This window comes from Geotrypetes seraphini, chromosome 6 (genome assembly GCF_902459505.1).
Source record: "Geotrypetes seraphini chromosome 6, aGeoSer1.1, whole genome shotgun sequence".
In the NCBI taxonomy this organism is placed as follows: domain Eukaryota; kingdom Metazoa; phylum Chordata; class Amphibia; order Gymnophiona; family Dermophiidae; genus Geotrypetes; species Geotrypetes seraphini.
This window is the reverse complement of record NC_047089.1, coordinates 132,131,830-132,149,263: the sequence shown is the minus strand read 5'-3', so window position 1 is coordinate 132,149,263 and position 17,434 is coordinate 132,131,830. Positions and strand designations below refer to the sequence as shown.

At 43.7% G+C, this 17,434-nt stretch overlaps 1 protein-coding gene across 8 annotated transcripts in view; it reads left to right on the top strand.

Moving 5' to 3' along the window:
• The window catches only part of MBNL2 (muscleblind like splicing regulator 2), a 334,741-nt gene extending 318,175 nt beyond the window's left edge, over positions 1 to 16,566 (top strand). For all 8 annotated transcript variants that reach the window (XM_033948336.1, XM_033948337.1, XM_033948342.1 and 5 more), the window contains one exon: positions 13,146 to 16,566. In XM_033948336.1, coding sequence (XP_033804227.1) covers positions 13,146 to 13,273 — 128 coding nt within the window. In that variant the 3' untranslated portion in view covers positions 13,274 to 16,566. The remainder of the gene's footprint in view (positions 1 to 13,145) is intronic.
• Positions 16,567 to 17,434: the final 868 nt, after the last annotated feature.

Here is a 17,434-nt window from a genome sequence, read left to right as displayed (position 1 = left end):
ACCACCACCAGCTAATTTAAATATGAATATTCAGTGCCAGGCCCTGTCCAAGCACTGGTACTGAACATCTGGCTCAGCAGTGATACCCTGAAGTTATACAACTGTGGCAAATATTCAGTGCTATAACCACATAGTTAATTGGGCAGTATTATGACTGCTATTTAAACTATCCTAGTTATACAGGCAGCAGCACTTAATATTTCCAGTGCCCATATAACTTCAAGGACTGCTCCAACTTCAGAACCACCCCAATTCCAGCCCCCTCTCAAGGGGGACTTCTCTCCTTCCCTTCCCCTGTACATCTCTGACTCTGTATTCCTAGGGATCCTGTTTTTCTTGTTTAGAATTTCACTCCTCATATTCTCTTTGAATCATTGTACCCTAATTTCAAGATTTGCCTGTTTCAGCTGGCCTTCAATACCACATAGGAAACTCTCTCCTTCTTTCTCATTTGCTAACTCCTGCCCTCTCCCCCTTTTCTATCTTACGAGGGGCCGCTGAAAAATTCTCAGCCCAACCAACAAAATTAGGGCAGTCTCCATCGAGGGAGACTCGGATTCTTGAACCTGTGCTGATATTGGCAGCTGCCTTAAAAGTGTCCGCAGATTGCGTGTCAATCGCACATCGGCGCCAGCTTTGGAATTGTGCCGATGTGGAAAATAGGTGCGGGAAATGTAGTCCAGAGTTTTCCAGGCCTACATTTCCCGCATCTATCTTTGCGTGAATCACACCTACATAGGCGCTTTAGGCTGCCTAATGCCACTTCCGGTGTTGAACACACCTACTTTCACATTCAGTGGCATAAAATGATACATAAGCATGATTCCAGTGCCGATTTTCTAGGTGTCAGTATGTGCCTCAAATTTTCATTAAAAATACCATTTGGATGGTGTTTTTAACGGAGGTATGGGTAGCTGGTTTGAGAATCCAGACCTTAGTCAAGCGATTTTACTCTTTTTTCATTCTGTATTTTTCTGACTGAATTTAAAAAAGTGGAAAATCACTGGACTAAGTGTTTAGCCCTCGATGAAGACTGCCCCAACTTTGTTGGTTGGGCTGAGAACTTTTCAGTGGCCCCTCGCACTTTTCCCTCTTTTTCTTACCTTGTTTTTATTGTAACTTCTTTGCTACATCTTGGCATTGTATTTTTTAAATCAAATATCTGTAAATAAACAAAATGATAACTTTATAAACCATGTCTTTATAAAAATCTCTGGAATTTGTTGCTGGAGAATGTGATAAAATCAGTTCATTTAGGAGGGTTTTAAAAAAGTCCACTGCTTATTCCTAGGATAAACAGCATAAAATCTATTTTACTACTTGGGATCTATCTAGGTACTTGGGACATGGGTTGGCAACTGTTGGAAACAGGATACTGGACTTGATGGACCTTTAGTCTGTCCAAGTATGGCAGTTCATATTTTCTTATGATATTTAGGTTTGTACTTGCAATAACTCTTAGGCTTAGTGGATGTGGAATCTTTTCTAAAATACTTATAGCACTGCCAAATAATATATATATATATGTATATATATATATATATATATATATATATATATATATATATATATATATATATATATATATTATATTATGCCCAACCAAAATAGCCATCTTAGAAACTGCTATTCAAAAAAAGAGTGGCATCACAGTAGGTTTGCATTTTAATTAAGGAGTGGTTGAATAGTCTAGTGGTTAGAGCCAGGGTTCAAATCCTGATAATCTCTGTGACCCCAAGCCAGTGTTAGAGGTGGGTCACAAATTCCCTGGGCCTCCAGGCCATAGAGGGGCCCTAAGCATGCCCCAAACTCAAGAAGACACTACCTGCCATTAGCACACAGGATCACATTTAAAACATTATTCCTCACGTTCAAGGTCCAATCCGATCATTGGTCGGCATTTATTGACAGATTTCTGACGCCATATTCTACCTCGAGGATGCTTCAGTTGACTCAACAATCGCTTCTTACAATTCCCTCCATGCGCCAAATAGAATACGACACTACTTGTAAAATGATCTTTTCCGTTGTAGCACCATCCCTGTGGAATCACCTCCCTATCAACTTGAGACAACAACATTGTGCATCTAAGTTTGAATCAGGCCTTATAGCTTTTCTATTCCAAGATACTTTCCAGGCACTTTTCCAGGCTTAAAATGTTTTCTCACTAGACTTTTTGCCTCTCTCCTTTTCTCTCTTCTTTTTCACATTATTCCCATCCTCCTGGTTTGTTCCCTTCCCTTCTCCTTTATCTTATATGATGTATCCCTTTACCATTTTCCCTTCTGTTCCCAGTGTCATTGTTTAGTGTTTTAGTCAGTGTATGTCGTCCCCCCCTCTTTTTAATTATACCTTTGTAGAAAAGGGTTTGTTTGGGGGGTTTTGTAAACCGCATAGGATTTATTTAGGCAGTATATCAAATGCAATAAATTGAAACTTGCCAATAGACTTTAGAGCCCTTTTCCAAATGTTAACCCTGTGCCCCAGCATATCTGGCACCTGCCCTGTGGTGATTTGGGCAAGTAACTTCTCCCTCCATTGCTTCTATAAAATTAGATTGTAAGCTCTCCAGGCAAAGGGAAACGCCTATGAAACATGAGATGTACCAGAGGATGGTACCAGAGGACTGGAGAAGAGCGGATGTGGTCCCTCTCTACAAAACTAGAAGTAAGGAAGAAGTAGGGAATTACAGGCCAGTAAGTCTGACTTCTGTGGTAAGCAAATTAATGAAAACAGTTTTAAAACAGAGAATGGTTATATTTCTGGAATCCTGTGGATTACAGGACTGGAGGCAACGTGGATTCATTAGAGGTAGGTCTTGTCACAGACAAATCTGATCAATTTCTTGGACTGGGTGACCAGAGAATTGGATATAGGATGTGCGCTAGATGTGGTGTAATTAGATTTTAGCAAAGCCTTTGACAGTGTTCCACACAGATGTCTAATAAATAAACTGAGTGCCCTTGGGATGGGGCCCAAAGTGACGGGCTGGGTCAAGAACTGGTTGAGTGGAAGACAACAGAGGGTAGTGATCAATGGAGATCGCTCTGAGGAAAGGGATGTTAACAGTAGTGTGCCTCAAGGTTCTGTTCTTGGGCCTGATCTTTTTAACATTTTTATAAATGATATTGCTGAAGGGTTGTCAGGTAAGATTTGCCTCTTTGCGGATTATACCAAAATCTGCAATAGAATAGACACGCTGGATGGTATGAATAACATGAAGAAAGACCTGGCGAAGCTTGAAGATTGGTCTGAAATTCGGCAGCTAAAATTTAATGCTAAGAAATGCAAGGTCATACATTTGGACTGCAAAAACCAGAACAGTACAGTTTAGGGGGTGAAGAACTTATGTGCATGACAGAACAGCGAGACTTGGGTGTGATTGTATGTGATGATCTTAAGGTGCCAAACAGGTTGATAAAATGGCGGCGAAAGCTAGAAGGATGCTAGGTTGCATAGGGAGAGGTATTGATGCCCCTATATAAGACTCTGGTGAGACCTCATTTAGAATATTGTGTACAATTCTGGAGGCCGCACCTTCAAAAAGATATTTAAAAAATTGAGTCGGTCCAGAGGAAGGCTACTAAAATGATGTGTGATCTTTGTGATAAGGCATATGGGGACAGACTTAAAGATCTCAATCTCTGTACTTTGGAGGAAAGACGGGAGAGGGGAGATATGAAAGAGACATTTAAATACCTGCGTAATATAAATGTGTCTCCTACATTTGAAAGGAAACTGCAATTAGGGCATAGGATGAAGCTAAGAGTTGATAGGCTCAGAAGTAATCCGAGGATATACTTTTTTACGGAAAGGGTGGTAGATGCCTGGAACAGTCTCCCAGAAGAGGTGGTGGAAACAGAGACTGTGGCTGAATTCAAGGGGGCCTGGGATAAGCACGTGGGATCTCTCAGAGAAAGAGATAATGGTTACTGCAGATGGGCAGACTAGATAGCCCATTTGGCCTTTATCTGCCATCATGTTCTATGTTTCTAAGTGCAAATAATAATATACATGTACATAGGGTTACCAGATTTTATGGAAATAAAATCCAGACTCATGGCCACACCCCCAGGTCCACTCAGTTCTGCCCCTAGCCCCACCCCCTCAACCTGTTCACTTGTTCAGAGCAGAGTTGGGAGGGCATCTGTGCATGCGCAGGTGTGATGCAATGACATCACATGCATTTGTGTATGCGCGTGATATCACCACATTGCATCCCACATGCGCAGATGCCCTCCTGATGCCGCTTCCAGCTGAAAGTGTTTCAAAACCCCGACAAAGTGCCAGGTTTTGAAAAGCTGTCCAGACACCCTCTAAAAAGAGGACATGATCGGGTAAATCCGGACATCTGGTAACCCTACATGTACAGTCCGTTCTCGTTATTTGCGGTAGTATGGTTCCCAAAAATATTTGTGACCCACAAAATCGCGACTAAAGAAACATTGCGTCTATGGGAAATCATTGCACCTCAAAATCACAGAAAATGAAAAGTGGATCCTATTGAGAAAATAGGGTTAGGTTCCTATATGGGACAGCAATATAGATGATTGTAAGAACATAAGAAGTTGCCTCCTCTGACCAGAGGTCCATCTTGCCCAGCGGTCCGCTCCCGCGGCGGCCCATCAGACCCACTGCCTGAGCAGTGGTCCTTGACTAGCTCTACAACCTGTCTCTACTCTTATTCCTATAACTTACCTCTACTCCTATCCCCATAACCCATCTCTACACCTATCTGTACCCCTCAATCCCTTTTTCCTCTAGGAACCTATCCAAACCTTCTTTGATAGTACAGTGCTCCTGTCCACCACAGCCTCTGGACACTTGAGGACCATATATGGAAGCGAATGGCAGATGTGAAGTGAAAATGAAAGCAAAGAAAGCTGTTTTTTAGAGCAGATCTGCGAATACGCGAACACAGAATATTGGTTACAATCGATGCAACAGCAGCTAAACAATACAATGCTGCTCCGCGAATTCATGGTCCCAGTCATTCGCAATATTTTCTGACCGCAAATGACCGGGCAGGAGAGGGCAGCCGGAGCGCCAGCGAGTGAAGGAAATCACTCGCAGTATGCTCCGACTGCCTCTTCCTGCACTAAAGTCGGGCCTCACCAATCAGGAGCTGCATGTCAAACAGCTCCTGATTAGTGAGGCCTGACTTTAGTGCAACAAGAGGCGATTGGAGCATACCGCAAGTGATTTCCGTATGCAGGGGTAAAGTGGCAGTTTTTCCATTTTCAATATTAATGGCCATGCACTAATTTTCTCATTAGCAAATGGTCATTAGCGCATGAGCCTCTACTGCCACCTATTTTGTAGGCAGTAAGGGCTCGCACACTAACCATGTGCTAATTAGGGCCAGATTCTATAAATGGTGCCCTAGGCACCGTAATTGATGCCACGTAGCGACATCTAACTAAAATCTGCACCTAACCTAAATTAAATCAATTAGATTAAATGGCATGGTAAGTGGAGTTGCCTTTCAGTGCCTAACGACACCTACCTGAAAAGTAAGCATGGTTAGGGGCAAAAAATAGGCATGGTTGAATTAAGTGTCGATAGGCATCCGAGATAGGTGCTGGAAAATTAGGCCTTTAAAACCTGGGAGTTAGGCACCATTTATAAAATCAGGTCCTAAATGCTAAGAAGACCATTTTATACCTATCGGCTTCATTTCATTTAAGACCTGATTCTCAAAACCATGTCATAAGTTAGGTGGCAGTAGGCAATTGGTTTAATTGGTGATAAACGACAGTGATTGACATCATTTAAAACCAATTAGAAAGTCATTTTAAAAGAAATGTAGGTACCTACAAAGCTGTCCAAGTCCTGTCTATAGAGGTTTCTACTGGTGCCTGTGTCAAAAGTAGGCATGTTTGCGCCAGAAGTGAACATAGGTGCTGGTAGACTCTTCTGTAGATGTGATTCTCATCACAGGTAGGTGCCATAAATGTTGGCCTGTAAAACCCTGGCTTACAGTTCCAGCGCCTACTGTTGACATGGTCGTAATTTTGCAAATGGTGCTGTAGCATGATTGACACGTGAACAGTGTCGCTTTTGTAGGCAGCCACCTATAACGGCACCATTTGCAGGATCCGGCCCCTAGCGCATGCTAATTCTGTTAGTGCGCAGTAAGCTTTAATAAAGGGCCCCCATAGGCACCAATATTTTTATAAAATACTAGCACAAATCTTGCATAAATCACAGCTGCACACAGACTGTTCCCCTGAGCATGTGCATTGTATAAGTAGCACTGGCTTGCACAACACATACTTTTAGCAGTCACTTAATTGTTTAAGAGTCCATTGACAAGCAAAGATGGTTTATAAAATTATCCTTCACAAGCCCAATTCAGAAAATATGGACCACTGGCATACTGTTTGGGTTGTGCTTAATAAAGCATGCAATTGCTTATGGATACAGCATCAAATAATGATACGGAGAGGAAATGACTTCTTATGGAATAATTTTGTATGAATGAAAACTATGCATGCCGGAAAAAAAAAAAAAAGGAAGAAGAAAACCCGGCAGCGTTTCTGTTTTTTTTCTTTTGTATTGCAGGAGCGGAGAGGCAGAGGGGAAGGCAGAAGGAAACAGCCAGAGCAGGCTGTTAGACCGGGGTCGCGGCGAGAGTTAGCTCCGCCCACCCCCACCCGCGTCAGAGGTTACATCGGGCCCGGGCTCCCCCTATAAGAAGAAGGGAGCCAGGGCACGAGGTAAACCCGGCAGCGTTTCTGTTTTTTTTCTTTTGTATTGCAGGAGCGGAGAGGCAGAGGGGAAGGCAGAAGGAAACAGCCAGAGCAGGCTGTTAGACCGGGGTCGCGGCGAGAGTTAGCTCCGCCCACCCCCACCCGCGTCAGAGGTTACATCGGGCCCGGGCTCCCCCTATAAGAAGAAGGGAGCCAGGGCACGAGGTAAACCCGGCAGCGTTTCTGTTTTTTTTCTTTTGTATTGCAGGAGCGGAGAGGCAGAGGGGAAGGCAGAAGGAAACAGCCAGAGCAGGCTGTTAGACCGGGGTCGCGGCGAGAGTTAGCTCCGCCCACCCCCACCCGCGTCAGAGGTTACATCGGGCCCGGGCTCCCCCTATAAGAAGAAGGGAGCCAGGGCACGAGGTAAACCCGGCAGCGTTTCTGTTTTTTTTCTTTTGTATTGCAGGAGCGGAGAGGCAGAGGGGAAGGCAGAAGGAAACAGCCAGAGCAGGCTGTTAGACCGGGGTCGCGGCGAGAGTTAGCTCCGCCCACCCCCACCCGCGTCAGAGGTTACATCGGGCCCGGGCTCCCCCTATAAGAAGAAGGGAGCCAGGGCACGAGGTAAACCCGGCAGCGTTTCTGTTTTTTTTCTTTTGTATTGCAGGAGCGGAGAGGCAGAGGGGAAGGCAGAAGGAAACAGCCAGAGCAGGCTGTTAGACCGGGGTCGCGGCGAGAGTTAGCTCCGCCCACCCCCACCCGCGTCAGAGGTTACATCGGGCCCGGGCTCCCCCTATAAGAAGAAGGGAGCCAACGGCGCCCAGCCGTTCGGCGCACGGCGAAGGCGAGCGGCAAAGGCGCTCGCCTTAGCGAGAGCGCCTTTGCGAAGGAGCCTTGAGAAGGAGCCCAGACAGCAGCAGCAGCAAAAATCTTTTTTCTCACTCATTACTCTCTTCTCTCTCTACCCTTTCAGCTAGCTGCACGCCGGACACCACTCATACACACCGAGGAACCAAAGGAGCAGGGAAAAAGAAATGGAGGCTGCAGGAACCCAGCGGAGCTACCCAGTGTACTGCATCGAGTGTCATATGTATGACTACCTCCTCTCCGGGAGGCAGGCGTACATATGCGGTCGATGTCAGGAACTGGATAGCCTGAGGAAGGAGGTCGGGAGACTGCAGGCCAAGGTCCAGGAGCTGGAAGGACTGTGCACCTTAGAGGAACCATGCTGGACAACGGAGGATACCACCGGAGAGAGTCACGTCACGGAGCAAGTAAGAGAGCTCGAGAAATTCATCGAGGAGGCCTGCAGGATGGTGGCGGCTCAGGACAAACAGCACATCGGAATGGAACCAACAATTGGACAGAATCCACCAGACGCCATGAGAGTAGGACCTTGCGGAGGAGCTGGACAGACAGAGGAGATAGTGACCCAACCGAACCCAGAGGAAATTCTAACGGATCGCGACACGGACCTGAGACCAGAGAGACAACCAAGGAAGGGGAAGTCTGCAATTGTAGTGGGAGACTCAATCCTGAGAGAAGTGGACAGTCACATAGCAGGAGGGAGAGAGGACCGACTAGTGACATGTCTCCCGGGGGCGAGAACGAAGGACGTCATTGACAGAATAGAGAGAATCCTGGACGGAGCTGAAACAGAGGAGACAGCGGTGATAATCCACGTTGGAACCAACGACATCAGCAGGAGGAGCTACAACAGAACTACACTAACTGAGCAGTTCAGGATCCTGGGGAGGAAACTGAAGCTGAGGACAAGGAGGATAGCCTTCTCGGAGATCCTGCCAGTACCGAGGGCAGATGCTAAGAGACAGACCGAGCTGCAAGCAGTAAACGGTTGGCTGAGGAGATGGTGCGAAGAGGAGGGTTTCCAATTTGTACGGAACTGGACAACTTTCTGGGGGAAGAACAAGCTCTACAGGAGGGACGGACTGCACCTGAGCACGGTTGGGACGAGGTTGCTGGCACGCAACGTCCAGAGCAGCATAGACTTGGCTTTAAACTGAGGAGAAGGGGAAAGCCGACAGTCGACCTGACCTCGACACATCGGACCAAAGTATCAAACAAGGATACTGAACCAGAAATTTGTAAAAGAGGGCTCGGGACTGAGAGGGAACTTTTGGGAAAAGGATACATGGATGCAATGCAGGGAGCCAATGCACAAACGAACCTAGCAAGCAGAATTAAGAGAGAGCAACAGGAGCCAGAGGGTCATCCAAACATGGGGGAGCAGGCTGAGGACAACATATACACACCGCAAGATGGGGATGAACACAACAAAGCTCCGGGGCTGGCAACCCATGAGGAGGTTGGCAGGGGCGCCAAACCACGAGGAAAACCAGCGGAAAAGGCAAACAACCAGGACTTAAATTGCCTATACACTAATGCTAGGAGCCTAAGAGCCAAAATGGGAGAACTAGAAGTCATAGCCAATACAAAGGACCTGGACATAATAGGAGTCACAGAAACGTGGTGGACTGACGACAACAAATGGGATGTGGCCATACCAGGGTACAAACTCTACAGGAGGGACAGGACACACAAGAAGGGTGGAGGAATAGCGCTTTATATAAAGGACTCCATACCTTCAACCAGGATAGAAACAACAGTAAGGGCGGACGACTTGGAATCACTATGGATTAAGCTACCTGGAGGAGCTGGAGCAGACATAAAATTGGGCCTGTACTATCGCCCACCTGGACAAACGGAAGCACTCGACCAGGACCTGGAGGCTGAGCTGAGGCAGATATGCAAAAGCGGAAGCGTGATGGTGATGGGAGACTTCAACTACCCTGGGATAGACTGGAGTATTGGACACTCAAACTGCACAAGGGAGACCAAATTCCTGGAAACCACGAGGGACTGTTTCATGGAACAGCTGGTCACGGAACCAACACGGGGGGATGCAACTCTCGACCTAATCCTCAATGGGCTAGGGGGACCTGCAAAGGAGGTGGCGGTGCTAGAACCCCTAGGAAACAGCGATCACAACATGATCCAGTGCAAGCTGGAAATTGGACCATCAAAGGTGAAAAGATCCACAGCGACAGCACTCAACTTCAAAAAAGGGAATTATGATGGCATGAGGAAACTGGTGGGAAAGAAACTCAATGGTAGCGAAAGGAAGATGGAGTCTGTAGAAAAAGCCTGGTCCCTACTCAAGGGCACGGTGCAAGAGGCACAGAACCTGTACATCCCCAGATTCAGGAAGGGGTGCAAAAAAAAACCGAACAAAAAACCCAGCGTGGATAACAACTGCAGTGAAAAAGGCGATAAGTGACAAGAAAACATCGTTCAAAAAATGGAAAAAGGACCAAACAAAGGACAACCAAATGGAACACAAAGAACACCAAAGGAAGTGTCACCGTGTGGTTAAAAAAGCTAAAAGGGAATATGAGGAGAGACTGGCGGGGGAAGCAACAAACTTCAAATCGTTCTTCAGATATGTGAAGGGGAAGCAACCGGCAAGGGAAGAAGTGGGGCCATTGGATGATGGAGACAAAAAAGGAGTGGTAAAAGAGGAAAAAGAGATAGCAGACAGGTTAAATAAGTTCTTCACGTCAGTCTTCACGAGGGAGGATACATCCAATATTCCGGAACCGGAGGACATCGTAAATGGGGATCGGGATGAAAAGCTGGTCCAACTAGAGGTAAGCCAAGAGGATGTCCTCAGGCAGATAGACAGACTAAAGAGCGACAAATCGCCAGGTCCGGACGGCATTCACCCAAGGGTACTAAAGGAACTAAGGAACGTAATAACAGAGCCACTTCGCCAAATATGTAACCTATCCTTAAAGACTGGAGAGATCCCGGAGGATTGGAAAATTGCAAATGTCACGCCCATCTTCAAGAAGGGTTCAAGGGGGGACCCAGGGAACTACAGGCCGGTGAGCTTGACCTCGGTCCCGGGAAAAATGATGGAAGCACTGATTAAGGACAGTATCTGTGAACACATAGAAAACAATGGACAGCTAAAGACGAGCCAGCACGGCTTCTGCAAGGGTAGGTCATGCCTCACAAACTTATTGTACTTCTTTGAGGGAGTAAATAGACAGGTGGATAAAGGAGAATCCATTGACATCATTTACCTTGACTTTCAAAAAGCCTTTGACAAGGTACCGCACGAAAGATTGCTTAAAAAACTGTGGAGACACGGGGTGCAAGGGGAGGTCCACCGATGGATCAAAAACTGGCTGGCAGACAGGAAACAGAGGGTTGGAGTGAAGGGCCATTACTCAGACTGGCATGGGGTCACGAGCGGAGTTCCGCAGGGGTCGGTGCTGGGACCGCTCCTGTTCAATATATTTATTAATGACCTGGAGGCGGGAACAAGTTGCGAAGTTATTAAATTTGCGGATGACACCAAACTCTACCGCAGGGTTGAAACCATGGAAGACTGCGAAGATCTGCAAAGGGACCTAACGACGCTAGAAGAATGGGCCAAAAAATGGCAAATGAACTTTAATGTAGGGAAATGCAAGGTCATGCATGTAGGGAAAAAGAACCCGATGTTCAGCTACAAAATGGGAGGATCACTGCTAGGGGTAAGTAACCTTGAAAGAGACCTGGGAGTGATGGTGGACACGTCTTTAAAGGCGTCGGCACAGTGCGCCACAGCCTCAAGAAAAGCAAACAAAATGTTGGGTATCATTAAGAAGGGTATCACGACCAGGACAAAGGAGGTCATCCTGCCACTGTATCGTGCAATGGTGCGACCGCATCTGGAGTACTGTGTCCAATATTGGTCGCCGTACCTCAAAAAGGACATGGCGGTACTTGAGGGAGTCCAGAGAAGAGCAACTAAACTGATAAGAGGTATGGAAAACCTCTCATATACTGACAGACTGAAAAAGCTGGGGCTGTTCTCCCTGGAAAAGCGGAGACTTAGAGGAGACATGATAGAAACCTTCAAGATCCTGAAGGGTATAGAAAAAGTAGACAGGGACAGATTTTTCAGATTACGGGGAACCACAAGTACAAGGGGGCACTCGGAAAAATTAAAAGGAGACAGGTTTAAAACAAATGCCAGAAAGTTCTTTTTCACCCAGAGGGTGGTGGACACATGGAACGCGCTCCCGGAGGCTGTGATAGGCCGGAGCACGTTACAAGGCTTCAAAGAAGGTTTGGATAGGTTCCTAGAGGATAAAGGAATTGAAGGGTACAGATAAGAGTAGCGGTAGGTTATAGGGATAGTCTGGGACCATTGCTCAGGCAATGGGCCTGATGGGCCGCCGCGGGAGCGGACCGCTGGGCGAGATGGACCTCTGGTCTGCCTCAGCGGAGGCAACTTCTTATGTTCTTATGTTCTTATGTTAAAAGTATGCATGTAGTTTTTACTCAGTAGACTCTGCTGTATTTTCACTGTAAACAATGTGCATATTTTTCATTTTGAAACTTATGCCAGAAAAAGTACCAGGACACATTGGCACCTACTAAGTTTTGCAGATATCTTTTCAGACGAAAAATATGTGCATAGTTGTGAAAATGCAAAAAGGTGGTTGCATAGATCTAAAGCCCTCTGACCCTGCCTGCAAGAATGCTTCCCCCTAGAGCTGGGCATGTGTTTTTACCCACATATAGGCTGTGTTGAAGCAGCCCATTTCCACAGCTAATTGCACTCTTTTACACAGTACTGATGGAATAGCCTAGTGGTTAGTGCAGAAGCCTGAGAACTAGGGGAAGCTAGTTACTTATCACCCCAGATACAAAACAACATGTAAATCACTTTGATTATAATCATAAAAAGTAGTATGTCAAATCCTTTCCTGTGAAAATGGATTTGAAAATTATTTTCTGAATCTAAAAAAGTCTGTTTATAGCAGTCGTCTTTTCTACATCCCCTTCCAAACAGCATAAGAATGTAAGAATTGCCATATTGGGACAGACTGAAGGGCCATCAAGCCCAGCATCTTGTTTCCAACAGTGACCAACCCAGATCCCAAGTACCTAGCTAGGTCTCAAGTTGTAAAACAGATTTTATGCTGCTTATCCTAGGAATAAGCAGTGAATTTCCCCAAGCCATCTCAATAATGGCCTATTGACTTCTCTTTTAGGAAATTAGCCAAGCCTTTTTTAAACCCCGCTAAGCTAACTGATTTCACCACATTCTCCAGCAACAAATTCTAGAGTTTAATTATACATTGTGTGAACAAATATTTTCTCCAGTCTGTTTTAAAAACTACTATTTAGTAGCTTCATTGCTTGCCCCCTAATCCTAGTACTTTTGGAAAGAGTAAATAAGCAGTAATTGGATATCATAAAAATAAAGTAAATGTGTACTGGTCTGTATAGCTTAATCATTTGGATATTAGTGGCTGAATTATTCTTGAATCAGAGTTTGGGAGGCAGTAGAAAAAAATATTATTGCTAGTTCATTGCTTTTCTTTTTAAAATGATAAATTCTTCCTGTAATTTAAATATTCTTTTATTTTTTAACAGATAATACTGAAATAATCACCAGAAATGGAATGAATTGTCAAGAAGCCTCACTGAGAGTAGCAAAACATTCTTACTGTACATATTATCCTGTTTCCTCCTCTATAGAATTGCCACAAACTGCATGCTGAAAGAATTTGTTCTTGTTATGGACAAACTACAAACTCTAAGAAGCTAGTGCTGCTATATTATACTGTATATGAATAATATATCTGGTATGCTTAGTATATTACAGTCTAAAATAGCTAACTACTTGAGACCAGCTGTGATGTTTAATGACATGTTTAAAGGGTAAAATTTACTTTTAAAGATGTTGTGAAAATGGTTCCCTTCTTAAGAACATTGTATGATCTCCATAACCATAGCAGAAGATTCAGTTCCATTTACTAGCATAGAATTATGAATGTTATCAGTTTTTCAAGCTTAGCAATAATCGATATTGACTAAGTTCTATCCCATATGGTTTGAACTCTGCTTTGGATTCCTGCCTACGTTCTCTTCCAAGTGAGATGATGGTTAAGACCAAGAAATGAAACAAAAACTGCGTCTCATCACTTGATTTGAAATCTGATTTTTAAAGCACAAAGTCTGTGGATACAACTAAGATTATCATAGTCTTGGCTGCAGAAACTCTGTGATGTATACAGATCCGGAACAGCAAGAGAGTAATTAAAATTTTGCACACTTATGAACTTTATACATAAAATGAATAATCTTGAATGAGTTACTTTATCAGTCCATTTACATTTATTTTGTAAATGAGATTTTACAAAAAGTGCCTAAATTTTGCCACAAGACAAATCTTGAAGGAATTGAGGCTGATGCCATTAACTTTAAAGAGACTGTGCCTGTCACAGTCCATTCACCAGAAGCAGCAGAGTTGCTGATTAGAAGCAAATTGTTGCTTCTTAAGTAAATTTGAGACTGTAGTCCAGGAGATTTTATGGTATCCCAGTTTTCTAACGATAACCTAGTCACTAAAAATATGATGGTGACACTAATCTAGACCGAGTGTACATTAATGTTGCAGCCAGGGTTTCAGTTCAACCAACACTTCTGTCCTTTGTGTTGGACTCAAATGTTGTAACCGGATTACAGCACAGAAAAATAATTTTACAGAGTTTCCTTTTAAAGCATATTTTATGTCTCAAAAATTTATAAAGAGTTCTTTAATGCAAATATTGACAAATTATAAATACATGCCTATACCTATGGATGAAACAGATTTTAATGTTAACTCTTGTATTTGTTGATTTTACAAGTTATACCTGTCCAATTTAAATTCATTATAAGGTTTGGTTTAAGGGTTTGTTTCAAGCACTATCATACCAAATATTTCTCATTTTGTACACCACATATTTTGTCACAAAGAATATGTAACTTTAAATTATGTTTTTAGAGAAAAAAATCCCAGATGTTATAATGAAACATTTTGCTTTTTTAAATGTTACCCCATCCCCCTTTTACAAAGCCGCACGGCAAAAATCCCAAAGCCCTTTAAATCTCTATGGGCTTCAGCGCAGTTACCACAGTGGCAGCCACTTGTGTGGTTTTGTAAAAGGGGAGGGATAGTATGCTAATTTAGCATTTGTGATTGAATGTAACCTAAAACTTGGGCAATACCGCCCTCTCTATAAACTAAGGGCTCCTTTTACAAAGCCATGGTAGAGGTTTCTGCCGCAGGCCGGTGAGGTAAATTCTTCGAAACGCATGGAATTCCTATGAGTATCAGCGCATTTACCTCACCGGCCTGCAGTAGAACCTCTACTGCAGTTTTGTAAAGGCCGGAGTCAAAGCACTAACCATACAATGATTCATCTACAGACGTATCTGCAATTCTAAATTGTGTTTTTAAACTGATTACTATATATTTATATGAAAACTGTAGATTTCATTTCCCTGCAGAAAAAGAATTCATAGTCTGAATATAAACTACTATAGCGCTTCTAATATTGCAGTTTTTATTTTATGGAAGAGTAATGTATCTAAACATTATTTACTATATATTCACCATTATGTACTTTTAAAATTACAGTATCATATTTGTATACATTTGCTATCATGATAATTGGGATAGTTGATATAGCAACATACCAATGTCTTTTAAAGTTCTTTTTAAAAATAATTTAGTTTTGTATTATTAATTTAGGGCTCCTTTTTACAAAACTGCGGTAGAAGTTTCTACCATGGGCCAGGGAGATAAATGCTCCGCCACTCATAGTTTTTACCTCGCTTGCCCGCAGCTTTGTAAAAACCAGCGTTAGATTTTTGAGAGTTTATAGCACAAACTTAGAATACAAGTTTTCACCATTGTTTAAATTTTTTTTTTGAAAGGGGTGAGAATTCTTTAACACAAATGTTTTTTTGTGATCTTTTGTTCAATAGTTAAAGTGATTCAGCATTTTATATAGTTCTCTTGGCATACACCTATTTTGAGCCCTTTGATTGCAAAACACCAGATGCATATTATATGCCTTCAGAAGATAATTTTATAACATAGCACTTGATTTAAAAGGGCAAGCAAGCATCTGCTCAGGTGCTATTTTAAAAAGATATGTGGCATGGCATATTAGAAAGGATAACCAACTCAGAATATGGACATATGGATTTCCAACTCAGAATATGGACACATATGGCCGTCCATTTCTCTTGAAATTTAAGTGGGATCTGCCAACATACAACTTGTTCAAAAATACATGAGAAATGGATGTCCATGTGCCAGTGATAGCCAGCATGAACATCCATTTTACAAACTGAAATATCCAAATTATGAATGGGGCAAAACAAGGGACATAGACATCTTTGTGGCAGAACAGGAATGTTCATCTTATAAAATATGTTTCAAACCTCTTCTATCAAACTGCGCTAGCAGTTTTTAGTGCGGGGAGCCGCGCTTAATGGTTCGCGCTGCTCCCGACGCTCATAAGAACTCAGTGAGCGTCGGGAGCAGCATGGACCATTCAGTGCAGCTTTCTGCGCTAAAAACTGTTAGCGCAGTTTCATAGAAGAGGCCCCTAAGTGTCGCGCATTACACCAAAAACTAATCATGTAAAAAGCAATACAAATAATTGTGAATAAATGACGTTAGTAAAGTGTGGCAATTGGCCGGTGAGTAGGAGCACTGAGCGCATTTTACAAGCATCACTTATTCACAAATATTTCTATTGCTTGTTACATGATTTTTTGGGGGTGTAATATGTGACACTAGGTTAGAAATATATAGTGGTATAATAAGGGGGGGTGGTCCACCCCAGGCACCATGTTGGTGGGGACGCTGTCACCCCTCCTCCGCTCCGCACCCTCTGCCTCTTCCCACTCCTCCCCTCACCACACACGTGCCCCCTTTCCCTTCCCCCACACCTCTAGTTCTTCACCATGTGAGCAACAACTTCAGCGTGTTCCTCGCGACCTCATCAGCTCCCCTGCTGATGTCACTTCTGGGTGCCGCGCATAGGAAGTGACATCAAAGGGAGAGCTGCCGGGGTCGCGAGGAGCATGTTGAAGTTGTTACTCGTGGCGGTGAACAACTAGAGGTACAAGGGAAGGGGGTGACGTGCAGCAGGGGGGTGGAGGTGGGGGAGGGGCACCTCCACCCCAGGCACCTCTCACTCTCGCTACACAACTAGAAGCAGAGTTTAAGTGAGTGTTTGTTGCAGTGTAATATATATCTCCCAATATTTTGAAGCATCATATAAAATGGCAAAAAAGATGTCCATCCAGGGCAGAGGGGTAGCCTATTTGTTAGAGCAATGAAGTAAGGGACCCAGGTTCAAATCCGGCTGCAACTTTCTGGGGTTTTTTTTTTTTTCCTTTTAAATTATACCTTCAAGAACATAAAAATAGCTACTATTCGTACACTGCATAATAGCATTCAGGCTTGCAGGTTTCTTATACATTCAGATACAGTAGGTATTTTTCTGTCCCTGAAGTGCTCACAATTTTTTTTTTTTAATTGAGTTGACGTGGAATTTGGACCCGGGGCCTGTGTTTCTCAGCCTTCTGTACTAACTCTGCATAGAGGTCTATTAAGAAGTTAATTTTAAGATTTTAGTACCGTAAACATACAGCTGTCATACAGCCTATATCACTTTCTAGTGGACTGTTGCTCAATCAGAGCACCTTTCTGTAACCTAGATGTGCCAAGTACCAGGTCTAAATAACAATGTCCCTTCCTCTTCTGAAATTGGAGTTAGACATCCATATTTTAGCCCCTCCCTAATCTCACCCAAAGCATGCCCTGACCACGCCCTCTTGCCATGAAAACAGCTTCACGGGGAGAACATCTTTAAACT